This window comes from Myodes glareolus, chromosome 20 (genome assembly GCF_982192425.1).
Source record: "Myodes glareolus chromosome 20, mMyoGla1.1, whole genome shotgun sequence".
In the NCBI taxonomy this organism is placed as follows: Eukaryota; Metazoa; Chordata; class Mammalia; order Rodentia; family Cricetidae; genus Myodes; species Myodes glareolus.
The window spans coordinates 3189242-3206592 of record NC_142045.1 but is presented as its reverse complement, the minus strand read 5'-3'; the positions used below and the strand labels follow the sequence as shown (position 1 = coordinate 3206592).

The 17351-nt window shown below is 37.8% G+C and overlaps 1 protein-coding gene across 1 annotated transcript in view; it reads right to left on the bottom strand.

Annotated features, from left to right (window-relative positions):
* LOC148118756 (contactin-associated protein like 5-1-like) overlaps positions 1-17351 on the bottom strand; it is a 918003-nt gene that overhangs the window by 8620 nt on the left and 892032 nt on the right. The window contains exons 22-23 of the mRNA XM_087899418.1: positions 6813-7031; positions 969-1040 (exon numbers count right to left, since the gene is read on the bottom strand). Coding sequence (XP_087755544.1) covers positions 969-1040; positions 6813-7031 — 291 coding nt within the window. The remainder of the gene's footprint in view (positions 1-968; positions 1041-6812; positions 7032-17351) is intronic.

Genomic DNA, 17351 nt, shown 5'->3' with positions numbered 1-17351 from the left:
TTGGAACCAGCTTCTATACTGTTACTGCTGTCTGCTCGCCTATTTCTTTCCTAGTCAGTCTGCTCATTCTAGGAAGGCAATAACTTTATCTCCCATCCTGCATCTCTATGTTTAGCACAGGTCTGACCCAGAACTGGAGCTAATTAAATAGAAGTGAAATGAATGACTCCCCCAGACTTTTAAAGAACTCCATCTGGTGTGGACTCATTCATCCCAGCTGCTAGAAGGCAGGGTTGAGGCACCTGCTATGGTTATAAGTCACCAATGGAAATGAATTTCCATATCTCAGGCATCTTACATTAAGCAAAACTTGGGAGACATTTTGTGTTGCAAGATCCAGATGGGAACATCAAACTCCTGTAGGCATTAGAGGGGCTGAGGTAGAATACAGAGTATGGTAGGGTATGGCCAACACACAACTCAAAAACTGTAAAGCAAGGGAAGGTGGTGGGAGAAGCTATAAGCAGAGCAAGCAGACTCTACATCCATAGCAAAATGGACTGGAGGATTTGGAACTTCAGTCATATGGGCTTCACCCTGCTCATTAGATTCAACCCAAATCACTCTGTAAAGACAAACTGAAAACAACGACTGCTCTGTTCATCTGTCTGTCCCAATGTGACTTCTTTCCATATGTAATTTTATTGATTTATTTTGTTTGTGCTTTAGAAGTGACAATGGGATGCAATGGACAAGATGCAGGCTGCCTATCTGTGAGTAAATGCCCCAGTTGTTGGCTCAGAGTTCAGCTGCCTGCTGAATTTGAGGCAGAATGAAGCCACAGAGCTGCTGGCCCTGGAGGAGAGCCTGCTAGTAATCTCGAACCATGAAAGAAAAGGCTAAGGGCTGGAAGACAATGCCCGAATCTGGGTGCAAAATGATCATTGGTAAGGAAGGCTTCAGATAATTTTCTGCAGACCACAGAACCAGAGATATCTTTTCTGTTATTATTGATGAAGACAGGTTACCTCCAATGACTGCTGAGTCAGTTCGGACGGCATTTGTGAGTGGTTCACGCTCATCTGTCTTTCCAAAGGGATCTGGTGGAAGAAAAGACCAAAGCTTAAACTTTACTCTTCACTCAACCACAGGGAGAACATATTCAGTGGACAACTGTGCAGTGTAACAAGATTCCTATAGTGAAATATGAACTGGCGTTTTGAAAGGAACTGAAATAAATAGCATTTAAAATGATGAGCTGAGTTCAATCCCAGAGCCCATATTAAAAGCTGTATTGTGGGGTACCAGTCTGTAATGGCAGTGAGGGAGCATCTGGTCCCATATGCAGATCAGGCATAGATACAAGGGAATCTGTGCCTCTGAAACAAGGTGAAAGAGGAACCCAGCTCCCCAAACCCTCTCATCTCCACATGCTTCATGACATGTACATACACACACTTCATAAATATAAAAGATGAGTAAAACACACTGCTTACAACCCATAATTCATGTCGTCATGAGCATCTAAGTAAGTTTTGAGAGAGTCTTGAGCCAGTGAGGGTGGTGCCCGGCCCGTGCACCTCCTGTCATTGGCTCAACCTTCTCCATGTTGCTGGAGAATTCCTAGGAATAGCAACTATCTTTTCCTTCAAACACACTTCCCCCTGTGCCTCAATGTACTATTTAACTGTGTGAGGTCCCGTGTCTACTGACAAGGATGACCAGAAGCAGTGAAAAAATTAGCATCTCTGAGCTGCCCTCTCCAGAAGAACATCTGTCCAGGCTATACTCTTATCCTCTGAGCCATTGCTCTCTCCCAATTTATTTTTTTTTGAGTTTACGTTGCTATGTAGTAGAAGGCAACCATGAACTTGCCATATAATAGAGGATGGAAGATGAGGAGAAGAAAAAACGAGAGAGAGAAAGAGATAGGAAGACATGAAGTAAGGGAGACAGGGAGAGAGAAAGGAAGGGATGAAGGGAAGAAAAGAACAGAGAAAGAGCTAGTTTGGGACAGAAGAAGAGACTGAGGATGAGAAGAGGTGAAGGGCCCTCACAGTTCTGGGCCTGGTAACATGGCTCTGTCAGTCTTCCCCCTTCCCCCTTCCCTCTCTGTTGAATACCATAGATTATATCCCTAAAGCTAGTCACCAAGATGTAATAGCTTAGTTGGACATTTTCTAATGCCAGACTGATTCTTGAGAATGACTACCGAAGTTTAGAAATTGAAAGCCCCTTTAGGTTCAGCTAATTAATATGGGCAGTAAAAATACACCACTGCATCATAACCCATTCTAACACAGACCTCCCCACTTTCTCTCTTAAAAATTACACCAATGAGGTCATTCTCTTCTGTTTTTCTGCCAGAGTCAGAAAGTCACTACTTCTTCACCACTTAATAAAGGATCACTCAGTGAAAACAAGTGCTTGGATGTTGTTTGTGCCTAGTCCAGGATCTGGGAGAGAGGAGAGACTCCCCAGCCTTGCAGGTCTCTCTTCAACAGCAAAGGAGATTCAGGAAAATGTAAGTGGGGAGTCTACATCATAGGGAGTGAAAATTAGATGGGACAATGGGAGGGAAGAACTGTGATGAGAGGGGGATAGTGGTGAGAATGACAGAAGGGTGGGAAGAAAGGTGGTAAGCTGAGAACCAGGAATGTATGGATAGGGAGGGTTGGGGAGGGAGAGAGGGGAGAAGAGGAAATGGGAAAAATTTAGCTATTCTGCCTCCTGTGTCCTTACAACCTCCTAACTCTGACATATTTCTATGTCAAGCTTCATTCCTGGAATTCCTCCTGGTTCTCCATGAATGCTCAAATTTTAACGCTCTACAGTTAAGATTTTTCCTTTTTCTGTTCAGATCCTACTGGTTCCAACATTATTTAGTACATGCACCGCTTTTAATGTTATAAATAACACAGTTCTGATGTTAACCAAGATTTCTCCATTTCTAACATGTTTTGATGTTGATACGTTAATATATATTAATTTACTTCATTAATTCCAATTCTCTAGTGTTTACTAATGCTACAGAGAAAACATCTCAGATTGGCTAAGATAATATTTTCAGTAGTATGTTTGGTAGTCAGGTTCTGCAAAGTAACCCTTATCTCAGTGATGACTCATTTCAGGAATGCCTTCTTCTATATCAACACTGAATATTATATTTTAAAATCAATCTTAGCTTTAATTCTCCCTCGTTTAAAGATAAATGCCTTAGCCTAAATGCAGAAATGCATCCATGCATGTGTTTCCATCCATCCTTAACCTGCAATCTACCATCCATCTGCCTGCCTTTTATATCTCCATTTATTTATCTCTAACATTTGTCTGTCCATAATTTAATGCTATATGGTATAGATTTGCTTATTTACACTGTGTAAGGACTCCCATTTTTAAGTATAATTCTAGACATTGTGTGATGAGTAAGCAAAGGTGAGTTTTCACCCAGCACTAGGTCTCAACAGAAATATGTAACAATACTTACACAATTCTCTGAGAACAGTCTTTTGCCATTTGAGAGTGTCAAAGAACAATTTGAATCAGGACAGTGTTTTTCATATATATATATATATATATATATATATATATATATATATATAAAATATCAGTCTACAGCTGAATACTGATATATCAGAGTTTTGCAGGAAACTAATAATTTAACACCTTTCTCTTGAATTTTATGATTCATCTGTAGACCTTGCTGGTCAGGGTGTAGATATCTTTCCCAGGTGTAAAATACTTTTCTGGGAGTGATACATTCTCCCTTCAAGAGGGTTCTTTAAGACTCAGAATGTTCTAAAGGGAAGTTCCTTAAGACTCAGAGAGTAAACAATTCAGTAACTCCACTCACTGAGCAGATGTGTTAGGGCCCTCCTTCTCCAAGCTTATATAAGCAGTAAAGATGGATAAGAGACACTCTCATATCAGTCAAGCTGCCTGGAACGTTCTCAGACTACCATAGCTTCTTGAAAGGAACAGAGATTTGCAAGACTGCCTGCAAGAAATATTCTCTGAGCTGTTGAGCTGCCCATAAATTTTGCACTGAGCTTCAGGGTTTCAGTCATATGAGCCATAGCCCATGCCAGGGTAGGCTTTGAAGCTTTCTTGAATCATTTCTATTGCAATGAGTGACTACAAGGGAAATGACCACAGGGAAACTCACTGCTTCCTCATATTGGAATTTGGGGGTATCCTAACTTTGGTCTGTCACCAGTTCTTTGAATTGATTAATTTTTTTTCACATCTCCTCAGGAATATTGTCACACAGTGGTAGGCTAATTAGTTCCTAGAGACAATAAATGTTTTACACATAAACATGCTTTTCACACACACAAATCAATCAGTTCACAGCCTACCTCCCCAACCATCCTGCTATCTAACTCATAGTTCCCAAGTTAATGTGCCTTCTCCACCAAACACCATAGAGACAATTATGGGACTGCTACAGGTATAGCATAGTCTCCATAGTCTCCATAACACAGGTTTGGTCAAAGTTACTCAACAGATTCAGCCCTAAAGAGTTCAAGCTTGCCAGCCTTGCCTCACTTCTTTCTAGTAGAGGACACAGCAAGTCCTTAATTTCTGTTTTCCCCCAATTCTTTTGTGTGTGTGTGTGTGTGTGTGTGTGTGTGTGTGTGTATGGGGTCAACACAGGTTTCCCTGTGTAGCTTTGGAGCCTGTCCTGTAACTCACTCTGTATACCAGGCTGGCTTGAGGTATTTCTGAAAGATTTAATGTTTCAAGTCTTATAAACCATTAATGATTCCCATGTCAAGTATTTTTTTATAGAGTAAGAAAAAGTTCCAGTTACATGATTTTCTTGTAGTTAGCTAACCCGAAGGCACTTATGAAGCACTTGCCTTTCTCCCAGTGCTTGCCAAATATGAGCTGACCACACATGCCTGTGTTTAGTTCTTGGCTCTCTAATCCACTCTCTTTGTCTTTATATATGTTTCTATGGCAGTATTATATAATTTTGATTGTCATGCTTTTCTAATATAATGTAAAATCAGGGGTTGTGATGCGTAAAGATTTCTATAATCTATGTTCATTTTAGTATTGTTTAGAATAGTCAAAATGTGGAAGTAACTTAAGTATCAATACATGAGTATTAAAAGAATTTGTACATAAACACACATAGACATACTCTCATACACATATAAACACAATACACATACGTACACATGCACATACAAACACACACTAGAATTTTACTCAGTCACAAAAAATTGATTTCTTCATTAAAAAAGAATGAAAACAATATCAGATCAAGTGAAAGTCATCCATGATAAAGAAAAGGAATGTAAATTTCACTAATATTCAGAATCTAAAAAGAGAAAAACAAAATTGATTATAGAACATAATGATACTTGAAAGTAGCTTAGGCTTTATTGGTTAAAGAATATCAATTTTACATAAATAAGCAAAATCATAAAATGTACAAATATGTTTTTATGATCAAGTGTTCTCATCAGACACATAAACACATACAATGTAACTATGTAAAATGACGTATGTACAGAATATGCATTTGTGTATTTATTTATATAGGTATGTATTTGTTTATATGTGTGAATAATACACATATCTAGGCAGGTGTGTAATCCCATGAGGGCCAATGCAGAGGCAAGAGATTTATTTTTGATATTTTCTTCAATCATTTTAATTGACACTTTCTGAGACTACATCTTTGATTGACTCTGGAGGTCACTAATTCAGAGAGGTTGACTGGTCAAGAAGTCCCAAGTATCTCTTGTCTTTGCTCCAGCACTTGGTTCCAAGGGCTCACTGCCATACCCAGCTTCTTATCTGGTTGCTGGGGATTTAACTTTGCCCCTCATGATTGTACAGCAAGCATTTTAGCCTTCTTCCTAGTGCCTTCCTGCTAATTTAATAAAGGAATCACCATATAATGCATACAAACTACCATATTTTACACTTCTTGTGCCTACAATTTTATTACTTCTTCCTTAAAAAGAACTAGAGCATAATACTGTAGTCACTGTTATCTAAGGCCCCATTATGTTGCCTTCATGCCCTTTAAACAGTTTAGTTCTCATACCAGTTTCCACTAAAACAATAGTGATTCAATAATGCACATGCATGTTATGAATATGTGTATTATATATACTACAAGGGACTACACATTAATTAAAACTGCTCATTGCCTTAAACTAGAATTACATTAAATATGCATAGGTAGTTTTAATTGTTAATTTGTTAACTATTAATTTTCTATTGGCTAAATGCACATTATCTATATATGGCTAAATTTCATACTTAAAACATATTATTAATTAAATTAATTACTATTCTCGTGTTCACACCCTTTTTTGTTTACTTCTGTCCACTACTGTTTGTGTTAATAATCAATTTAACAGACTCTAGAATCACCTGAGAGACAGGCTGCTGGGTATGTTTGTGGGATTATCTTGATTTCTTAACTGAGGTGAGAAGAGCTAACCACTGTGCTTGGCACCACTCCCTGGATGGAATCCTCAATTTTATAGATGGAGAATGATCAGAATACTAGCATGTGTATATCATGTTCTGCCTCCAGATTATATGTACAACATACAATCACACATATGCAACATATAACCACCTACTTCTAGTTCATTTTGATTCTCTGTTACGATGAACTGGATGCTTGCACTGTGAAGCAGAATAAAACTTTTCTCCATTAGTGTGTTTCCATCAGAGTATATTGTAAATACAGATGTGACCCGTGAGAAGCTAGTTACAATTTGTAACCACCTATAATCATACAAGGTAATGAGCTGAGTGCTGTTGACCAATTGTTTAACTCTATAAGACAGCAGAAGAGTAGTTAGTGATGGAAAGTCAAGAGAGTGAACTCTCGGAAGTACCTGATGAAGAATGCACAGTGGTCACTGCATTCATATCAGAGTCCACCATAGAACCACAGCTGGATTCTGTCAAGGTCCCTTGGACAGTCACAGGTGCAACGTTGGCATGACGTAGGGCAGCCTTCAATGGAGCTATGTGGTTGTATCGGACTGAAGAAAGGCATCCAACAAAACTTAAGGTGTTTGCTCTGGCAACTTCCGGATCCAAGCCAAGTGTCTCTGCAATAAAAAGAACCACAGGTCTTAGTTTTTCAAATAAACTGTGTTTTCCTTGACCATTAGTTAAAACGACCGAGAATTCCTTGTTATTCTCTGAATAAAAGCTATGCATACTCTTCTTCCTTGTCTCAACTGCACATTCACTGCAGGCACTAACTAAAGCGACTGAAACTTCCTTGCCATTCTCTGAATAAGGAAGCTATACATACCCCTCCTCCTCATCTCAACTGCACATTTACTGCAGGCTCTAGCACAGGACTCAGCTGTCTCACAGAAAAGAGCTATGACTGTCTCTGCTTTGATACAAAATTGTTTAAAGTTTCATATTTTTAATTCAAGTATTTTTGAACTATAAAAAAGGGTAATGTAGCTTCATTATACTCTAATAAAACACTAGATATTTGAAAGAATTTGTATCCCTGTCCTCATCACTATTTATCTATGGATGCAGGTGATTAACGCAAACAAATCACAATGCTTATTACATTTGATTCACAATTGTAACACTGGACAATAATAAGAAGGGAACAAAGGGTTTGGAAAAAAAGTGTGTCTCCTAGAGATGTATCATGCATGTCTCAAGGAAGCTGAATAGACAGAAAAGGCCCATCTCTACCTGCATCAATTCTTTTCATCATACTGATTGGACACTAATTGGGGACATGGCTTTTGCCTATGAACATATTCAAATTCCCAGGGCATTTTTAGTCTTTATGAAAGATGAAGATGCAATCACTTGGGATTCACAGCGAGATCAAATGTCTCATTTTCTTCAAGACATCTCATTCCTTTTCCTAAAAGGGGTCATTTGAACAAATTGCTATGGCATAATTACATAAAACTGCAAGTCATAATGAACAGTATTTTTCTTAAGGTATAGTAGCTTCAACATAACTAAATGGCTCAACTGCTTATTTTATTATGATAAGCCTTTCAGTTTCAGGAAGAGGGGCAAGGATTTTCTTATCTACCAGCATACATTATAATTTTATTTTGATTCATAAATAGTCAAATAGTGTCTTTTTTGAACTCTAAGAATGCATTATGCTGACAGTGTTAAGAAAATATGTTAGGGAAGTGTGGTAGAAAATGAGATGTTAATAGTTCTTAATAATTCTTGCTCTCCTTTATATCCTCTAAATATTTTCTTTAAAATATTTATTATTTTTATATATTTCTCTCTCTCTCTCTCTCTCTCTCTCTCTCTCTCTCTCTCTGTGTGTGTGTGTATGTGTGTGTGTGTGTGTGTGTGTGTGTGTGTGCTTCTGCATTTGCACACACTATGTGTTTTTATGGGAGTGCTTCTAGAGAACAAAATAGAGTATCAGATTCCCTAAAGCAAGGATTACCTTTGTGAGTGCTGGGAACAAAACTAACTGCCCCTGGAAGAGAGGCAAGTGCTCTTAACCATTGAGCCATCTCTTCAGCACCATTAATTTTTGTCCTCATCTTACTTTTTCTCTTCAACAGGAAAAAAAAGAGCTTGTCACTTGTCTTTTCTTACATACAAAACCAGTAATGACACTTTACTTCATGTGACTAGTATAACAAACTACTGCAAATTTAAATAAATTGTTTCAAACACAAATTCCTTATCTTTTAACTCTCTAAGTTGGGGGTCTGACCATGCTCACTGGGTTTAAAACCAAGGTGTTTGTATGGCCAGATTTCTTCTGGCTATTTTTGGGGAAATTATTATTCTCTCCCATGTCCAACTTCTATAGCCTTGACTCATACCTAGCCTCCTTTGCCATTCTTCATGATAAGCAATGTTGTTGCATTTCTCTGAGTCTTTTTTCATACACATTTTAACTATGATTCTCTTCTTTACCTCTGTATTTCACTCTTAAAGACCAGTGTAGCTATAGTGCTCTCATCCAAATAATCTGAAAGAGTCTGGATGGAGGAGATGACTCAGCCATTACAGTGGTTGTCAAGTCAGGTACAAAGAACACACCATAGTCATTGATTGGTAGTTAGTGAAAGATGGAGTTAGTCACTGACTGGTAGTAGATGAAGGGCAGAATTATATCTCAGGAATAATAGAGAAGCAAAAGACTAGAGAAGGGCAGTGTAACCTGGAATTTTTGTATTGAAGAATTTCAAAGTAGTGGAAAGTGAAGTTTCACTGAACTATGCTTTCAGGGTCTAAGTCAGGAGTGCCACTTCTCACTCTGTGAGCTTGCTGGGAGGAAGCCTTCACTGATCCAAGGAGTATATCACTATACAGGTTGTCACAAATCAAAGTTTGTGGAACAAAAATAGACATATAGAGAAATTGTGTGAAATGCTAGGAAGTGAAATTCTTTCTTTAAGGAAAGGTTGTGTGGAATAAAGCCTTATCTCTGGGAAGTGTTTATTCTAGACACATTAAAACTGTAAATAATGAGAGGTTTCAGAAAAGTAATAAAAGGAACTTCTATATAGAGTCAGAGGTTTTTTGTAGGTTTCAATTGGTTAAAAATACTGTATGATGACCCAAGTTCCATCTGAAAATACCACAATGGGAAAAGAGAACCAAACATGTGTGCTGCATATATGTGTGCATACACACCAAAAATAGGAAACTAAAATTTTATAAAATAATAATAAAGAAAACATACTCTGTTTGATGGATGAGGAAATTATTTGATTTTTACAAAAATGGAATGGTTAAAAAAACATAAAGGACAATTTAAAAGATTTTTTACCTGTCATTGTATTATAAACTTGTAAGTAACAATTAATAATTTTCTTCCTCCAAATAAGTTAAAGGAGGGAAATCTTCAATATTTATCACTCATTGAATAGTCACAACAACACAATAGTTATTTACTTGTAAAAGATCTTATTTTCATTTTAAACTCTATATATGTGTTTGTACATGCTCACAGATGCGTTGTCTATAGAAGCCAGAAGAGGGCATCAGTTCTCAAACAGCTGTAGTAAAATAATTTTACATAAAATATATAAAAGATCACAAAATTAAGAAAAACTCCATACTTTGGTCAAATATTTCACAGTTTACTGAATTCTGTATTAAATATATCATATATTTTATAATCTGTTTATTTCAGTACTTAGGTTACCATTGAACTAGATAAGGAAAACAGTAGGTGAGGGAACTATTTGATGCTCCAAACCAGATAAGCAAAATCAAATGCAAGTTTTACTGAGAAGAATGCAGTGCTATGTTTTGTTCCCAAGATTTCCTAATATATGTGACTTCAGGTCAAAAAAGGAGAACCATGAAGTTTCTTTTCATAAGACATGTTCTCTTTGTAAAACATGGGAATTTACGAAGAATAAAAAGTGATTTCTAACTGCCTTACTAGGAACAGATTGAGGTTGTCTCTCTAAACACACTTGAAGACACTAACAAATAACAGTGTCTCTTTCCCTTCATATTTCTCCCCTGCCCCGAAGTGCTAACAGGGAAGTACCATGGAACACTGACACAGGGCAGGTAGGCCTGTGTGGACGTGAGCTGATGAAATTTGCTACAGTACAGAAGACCTCCATCCTTATTTTTAAGCTTTGATTTTGCCCACTGTTCGCCAACAGTCATTATGTCTGCCACAAAAAGAGTGGAAAAATAAAACAGTATCTGTAAATCTTAGTAAGTGTTCATAGTGTGTTTTGATGACTATTATTTTTGCTTACATGTTCTAATATACCTTTTTGTTGCCCAACATGATAGAAACATGCGTCATGGAGTATCTTTATAACACCTTCATTTCGGTCGGGAAAGTGGCTCAATAAATATGCATGCCTATTACACATGCTTCAGAACTTGTGTTTAAAGTCCCATAGCTTACAGAAACGAAGCTAGATTTCACAGACTTTGCCTCTACCACCAGAATTTTGGGGTTTATGTGGGCAGATTCTGGGAACCCCCTGTCCCAGTCAGGGTAGTGTAATTAACCAACTTTCGTTTCAGTGAGAGACCATCTCAAGGGGATGACCTTGGAGATATAATAGATAGTACTTGATATCCTTCTCTAGCCTCCACATGCCTGTTCAAGATACACATACACACACACACACTATATATATGTGTGTGTGTATGTATGAATATATGTACGATGTGTGGGGCGAGTTATATTCATAGCTCACCCTTCTGTCTTTGTCTGTCAGTAAAACCACTTAAAATATATTCTTTCAGTTCTTTCAAATGAATAGCATGTTCTCTTCACGGGTCTGTTTATTCATTTGTTTACTTGAGACAGGGTCTCAGTAGACAGTTAAGATTATCTTGAAACAGACTTCCCCTGCCAAACTCTCCCAGGTTGTGGGATGACAGGCCTTTGCTAACTCACCTGGATTACAACATATTTTCATTAACTGAATTCTTGAGCTTGGTACCCATTACTGAAATTTTGAGTTTTGATTAACATTTCTCCATATTAAATATATACTGTTAACTGTGCAGTGTCAGACATGTTATATCTTTATTATTTCTTTATTTGTCATTTTCAAACTCTTTGCCTAAGTTTGATGTCTCTTCAATATATTGAAGAAATGCAATGCCCACGAATGAAAATGCAGGTGTTGCTATACTTATTACAAAATTTGAATAAATGTTATTAAAGCATTGAATAGCTCAGTTGACAATTTACTAAAAACTAACTTTTTCCATAATTCTAATTTATTATTATTATTTCTATGTGTATGCTGAATATACACCAAACATGGGTGCTGGCAATTGAGCTGGGATCCTCTGGAAGAGCAGAAAGTTCCCCTAAGTACTGAGGCCCCTCTCCAGGCCCTTCTGCAGGCATTTTTTGAAACCTGACTTTCCACATCAAATTACAAATATGCCAGAGGATTTGCAAGGACAAAGAAAGAAACACAAACCATTCTTAGTCTGATCAGCAAGTTTTGATAGGGAGTCCAGGAAAACTATTGAGGAAGCTTTAGTGTAATTTTTTTTATTATCTAAAAAAAGAAGCAGAGGAAGAAGTCACAAATTTGCTCAAAATAGACTCAGCTCTGGAATGTAACATGACATTTGCTATATGTCAAAAGTCATTATGATATTTGAATCTGAAAGTGTCATAAAACAAGCCAGGCAGGACCACATGACCCTGGCTTATAAAAGCAAAATGTTGTACCAAGATAAAATATAAATAAAGGGAACTGCTGTAAATGGAGATGCGAGCAGAGAATGCTAGCATAGTGGGTATCCCTCTAGAGTTCGGTGTAGTTGAAACAAGCTTAACTATATGAAATGTCCAGGGGTAAGGTTGCGGAGATAGCCCATCCCTATCTGAATTCAAATCCTCAGTATCTACATAAAAGCTAGCCATGGACATTGACCCCTGGAACTCCATAACTGGGGTGTGGTTGTGCAAGTGAACATAGAAAAATTCCTGGGATTTGATTGCTGACAGCTTATTCCAGGTTTCTTGAGAAACCCTGTTTCAAGAGAATACGTTGTAGAAAGTGGTAGAGGGCGCTTGGACAAGCTATTGTCTCTGAAGGTTTCTCTATTTGTCTAACAAGCAATTGTTTCAGGTGACATACCTTACAGAAGAGAGAGATGCCTGGCAGTGAGCAGATGGAGGCAAATGCTGACATATCTAAGGCGAGGGGGTGGTATAGAATGTGAAAATCCCCCAGGAAAATGAATAACATTATTTTCATAATCTTTGTGCAAGCAGTATTGTGAGAAGACGTTAAGATGCTTAGGCCATGCACTGGAACAATGAAATTTATCAGCGAACAAGAGTATGGTTTTCCCTTCAGAACATGAAGTTGGGAGATATGTTGTGGGAATATGAGGTGAATTGAAAAAGGTAAGTGTGGGAATGTGATTGTAGTTTATTATAAACATGTATGAAATTCTTTAGGATAATGTGTAATAATACAAAAGCTAAATTCTCCCTTGGTTATAATAATATGTCTGAATAGTAAAGATGATGTTGTATAAGACTAAAGCATTCATGGAAACTAAAAATGAGAAAAACTATTTAGATTTTAAAATAAATAATTGGACAATTATGGCATAGATGATACAGGGCCCTCATTTTCAGAATCACTAACTGAGGCTGATTCCAATTTGAATCATTTCTTTCCTGTAGGTGGCTCCTCAAGTATCAGGATGTACATAAAACTTTCAAGGCCCAGAAAGCAAAATACCTCAAGGTTCTAAGAAGTTTTCACAACTGAATATATTCACGAGATAACAATTGCCGGGGCTAGGAGATTCTCCAACCAGTCAATCTTCCTGAAAGGTGTACAGAGATCTCGAGCCGTGCAGCTTTCCCGACTCATCATTCCGGATGGTGTGGGATTTCAGGGATGCCGCTGCTTTTCAGTCTACATGCTCCTGTAATTCACCTTTCACTCATATTTCCCTAAGTAGCACAATATGTTCACGTGCTCGGTAAGCTGGACTTTAGTGGAATTGTTACTGTGATCTGCCATGGGTTTACTGTCTGGAGAAATAGAAGTGCGTTTGCCTCCCACAGGAAGTGGCACAACTGACTTAAGGTTTTCTTAGAATGGATGTTGTTGAGCTAATCTGTTTGTTCTTTTGTTTTCTGTTTATTTGATAAATATGGTGAGCAAAAGCAACTCGGGAAAAAAGGACTCAAACTGGTTTACACTTCAAAGTCACAATCAGTCACTCAGGAAAATGAAGGTTGGAACTCAAGGTGAGAGTCATGAACCAAGAATGCTTAACTAGTTACTCTTTCTTGTGTTTTTGGGCTCAATCTTTCTTATAAGACCCAAATATACCTGTGTAGGGATGGTGTCACCAGCGTGGGCTAGACCCTCCTCCTGCATCAATAAAATTGGTCAAGAAAATGTCTCCTAATCGATCAAGCTGATCGATCTTGGCAATCTTCAGAGTGAGGCCTTCTCAGACAACTCTGGACTATGTCCAGTATATTTCTGAAGCTAATGAGTACAGTGGTTCTAACATGGAAGACATGTTAGAATTTCATAGGCACGGAGAAAAGCATACACAAGACAAACAATCACACCAGGCAGAATCAGAAAGGCAAAAGATGATTTTGAAGAGGTAGGTAGGAGCCACACGAAGATGAGATCCTCCATCTTCCAGGGCACTTTCCTTCCGCCTATTCATCGCACTGATTTTACTTCACCATATGGCCTGTCTTCTACCTGGTTGTTGGAAGCCTTTTCTCAATTTTCTACCTTTGTCAACTAGAATCCAGTTATTCCTATGAAAAGTGGTTCCTTTACTCTAGTAGCAGAAAATAATGGAGAAAAAACAAACTGAAACCACTTCCTATTATCAACTGTAATGCAGACGTATGAGAGTTATAGATATCAGTATATCCTAAGTGCTTTCAATCTGTCCAGTTAAATCACGGAGCTTTACTTCTACATTCATTCTAATGACACGTCACCTGAAATTTCTTTGAAGAGACAAGATGTATTCTTATGACAATGTTATTTGTTTCCTTTGAGATTTGCCAAGCCTGAACAAGAACATTTCTCTCTGATATCCTAAGACTTCTGTGATTATATTTGGAATTATACAGGTCATCTAACTCTGGTTGACACAAGCCACCATCTGCTTTATTTATAATGATCCACCATACTTCATAACTAAGGACATATACATTGAGTCTTTATGTGCTTCCGAGAAGACTTCATCCACTGGTGGCATGGCAGATGCTTTCTTCCATGTGGCAGACTGAATGTCTTTTCTTCAGGAATTCTCTGGGTTCCTTCCTAACAGGTGAACTCCCAATTTTATATGCTGAACTTGTGATTTTTTTATGATTCCAGACCTTCCTCCTTTCTCCCCCAGCCCATCCGTACCTATACATATATGCTTAATGATTCACCTTTTATGCACTATTGCAGTTAATTATTTTTTCTGAAGAAATTATGACAAATTTGTATACAAGTAATGAGGAGTTTATTTCTTTGAAAATGCAAACTTTTGGTGATAGAAATTGCAAAATATACAATTTTGGGTGTTCAAAGGAGTCAGTATTGCCTAAGGTCTAGGATATATTAGGTCATATATCTTTTATTTAGTAAAAATGATTATTATAATTGGATATATTAGTATGATTATCAACAATACAATATTATTATATTGCTATAATTAGATTATATATAGATGTATTAATAGACTGTGATAAGTGGATGAAGAAATGATAGATGGTAAGTGGGCAAATAGATGTGATACAATATAAGATGGCAATCAGGAACAAAACAAGCAGACAGGTTAACTAAAGTACCAAATGTCTATCATAAAGTCTCAGAACAAGACTTCCTAAATATGAGCTTTGTTAGGACAGAAATAGACAAGCTGAAGTGGGTGGGAAAAAGCCCATAATGTCTCAGCCCCAAACAATGAACTGTAGGGAAGAGAGGAATGCTGAGACCAGGGAAAGTACTTTTTTGCAAGTAAAAGTACATCAACTGATTATGCAAAACCAAATGGCCAGCTCTAAAACACATATAAATAACATTGTACAGACTATGGTGTTTTTATACATCTATAAATATGCAAATATATAATATGTAAAACAACATTTAACAACAAAAAAAACAACGTCATGAATTTGAGAGACAACAAGGAGGGGTATATTGGAGGGTTTGGAAGCAGGAAAGGGAAGGGAGAAAATACGTAATTATAATCACAAAAAATGAAAGAAAAACATTAAAACTCTACCTTTGAGAATCCATTACTTCAACTTAACAATTCACTGACTAAACAATTGAAAACATATTAATTGGTTGCCTGGCAACAGGCGTTGCGCAATGACACCTCAGTGGATAGAAGACAGTGAATGCTGAATTGCAGAGACATTAGCAACATGACTAAACTTTAAAATTCTAGGTATCACACACTTAGAGCATATTCTGCTTTAAGTATATTTTCCATAGAGAAATTAGTTTTGAAGTTTTATGCTAATATTTAAAGGTAACTGTAGAATTCATTTCTTTGAATTAAAGATACAAAAGGATTTCCTACTCCCAAGGCTTTCTTTATTGATTTAACAAGGAGTCAGTGCTGAGTGAGGGCCATGAACTGGTTTTTTCCTGTTTTAGACTTTTTAAAAGTGAATGAGCAAAACTAGGGCATTTCATGTCCCAATAGCAACAATTTTGAACAGGCTCAAATGATGTGAAGTGAGACTTCACATCAGAGAGGTAGGAAAGCCACTAAGGGAGGGAGTCATATTAGACACCTTCAGGGTTTTGATGCCCTTCCCTTCCTTAGAGTTGGAGTTATATAGATTTTATGCACTATCATGTTTTATACAACAAGTAGCAAAGCTTGTAGAGGATCTAAATAAAAGTGATTAATTCTCTCAAAGAGTAATGTGCTTATAGCCATGGGCAACTCTGAACACAAAAATTTAGAGTAGCCCCTCTGAGGCCAACTCATTCTCAGGCTAGACAAGGCAGTCCCATGTGTTTTAAGAGGAGAACAGAAAAAGAAAGGAGGGGCTGGGAAAATGGTTCCCTCAATAAAGGGCTCGCCGCACAAGTGTGAACACTAAAGTTTGTATCCCAGCACCATTTGTAAACCGAGAACAGCACTTGGGAGGTGGAGACAGGAGTATCACTGGGGCTCGCTCACCAGACAGTCTAGCCAATCAGTGAGCTCCTGGTACAGCGAGAGACCTTGCCTCAAAAAATAAAATAGAGTGATTAACAAAGGTATCAACATCGCCTCTTGTTTCAGCATGCAGGGACACATACATACATGAACGCGTGTACATGCAAAACATCCACAAGCAGAAAAGTCTGCCTCATGCCACAGGTCTGTTCAAAACTTGATCAAAACTTAGGTTCAGCGACTTTGAATGCTTCCTTTTACTCTGTAGACTGAACCACTTTTTATTCTCAATATAAGCAGGACATTGAAAATGAGACATTTCCATAATTCAGGGGGCTTTAAACAATCAGACAACAAGTGTAGCTACCAAAGTTTCTTCCCTTCTCTCCTGGCCATTCGCAGGGTCGTGTGACCTCCGGCTCCCTGGAGACTCTGCACTAGCTCTGGCTTGAGGGGATAACCTAGCTAGAACCTGGTTCTCTTTGTTATGGTGATTCCACTTGTATTCAAGGTCTTAGCAGTGGGCCTATATCCTGCCTCCCCTAGCTGACCCTGCCAGAGGGGAGGGAAGCTTTAATCTTCTTCTCCTGCTTCTGGATGGGAGGAGGCCTTGCATTTTCTATCCTTCTAGCCCACTGGTATAAATACCTGACTTGAGTTTAATAAAGTGGCCATTTACTCTTGTGAATGAGCAAAGGTTTCTTTTGTGTGTGTCTCTTTTTCAACCCTCAGGACAATTATCCCTTCTCGTGGGCCCAAGTTCGGGAAAGCGCGCAGCCTGA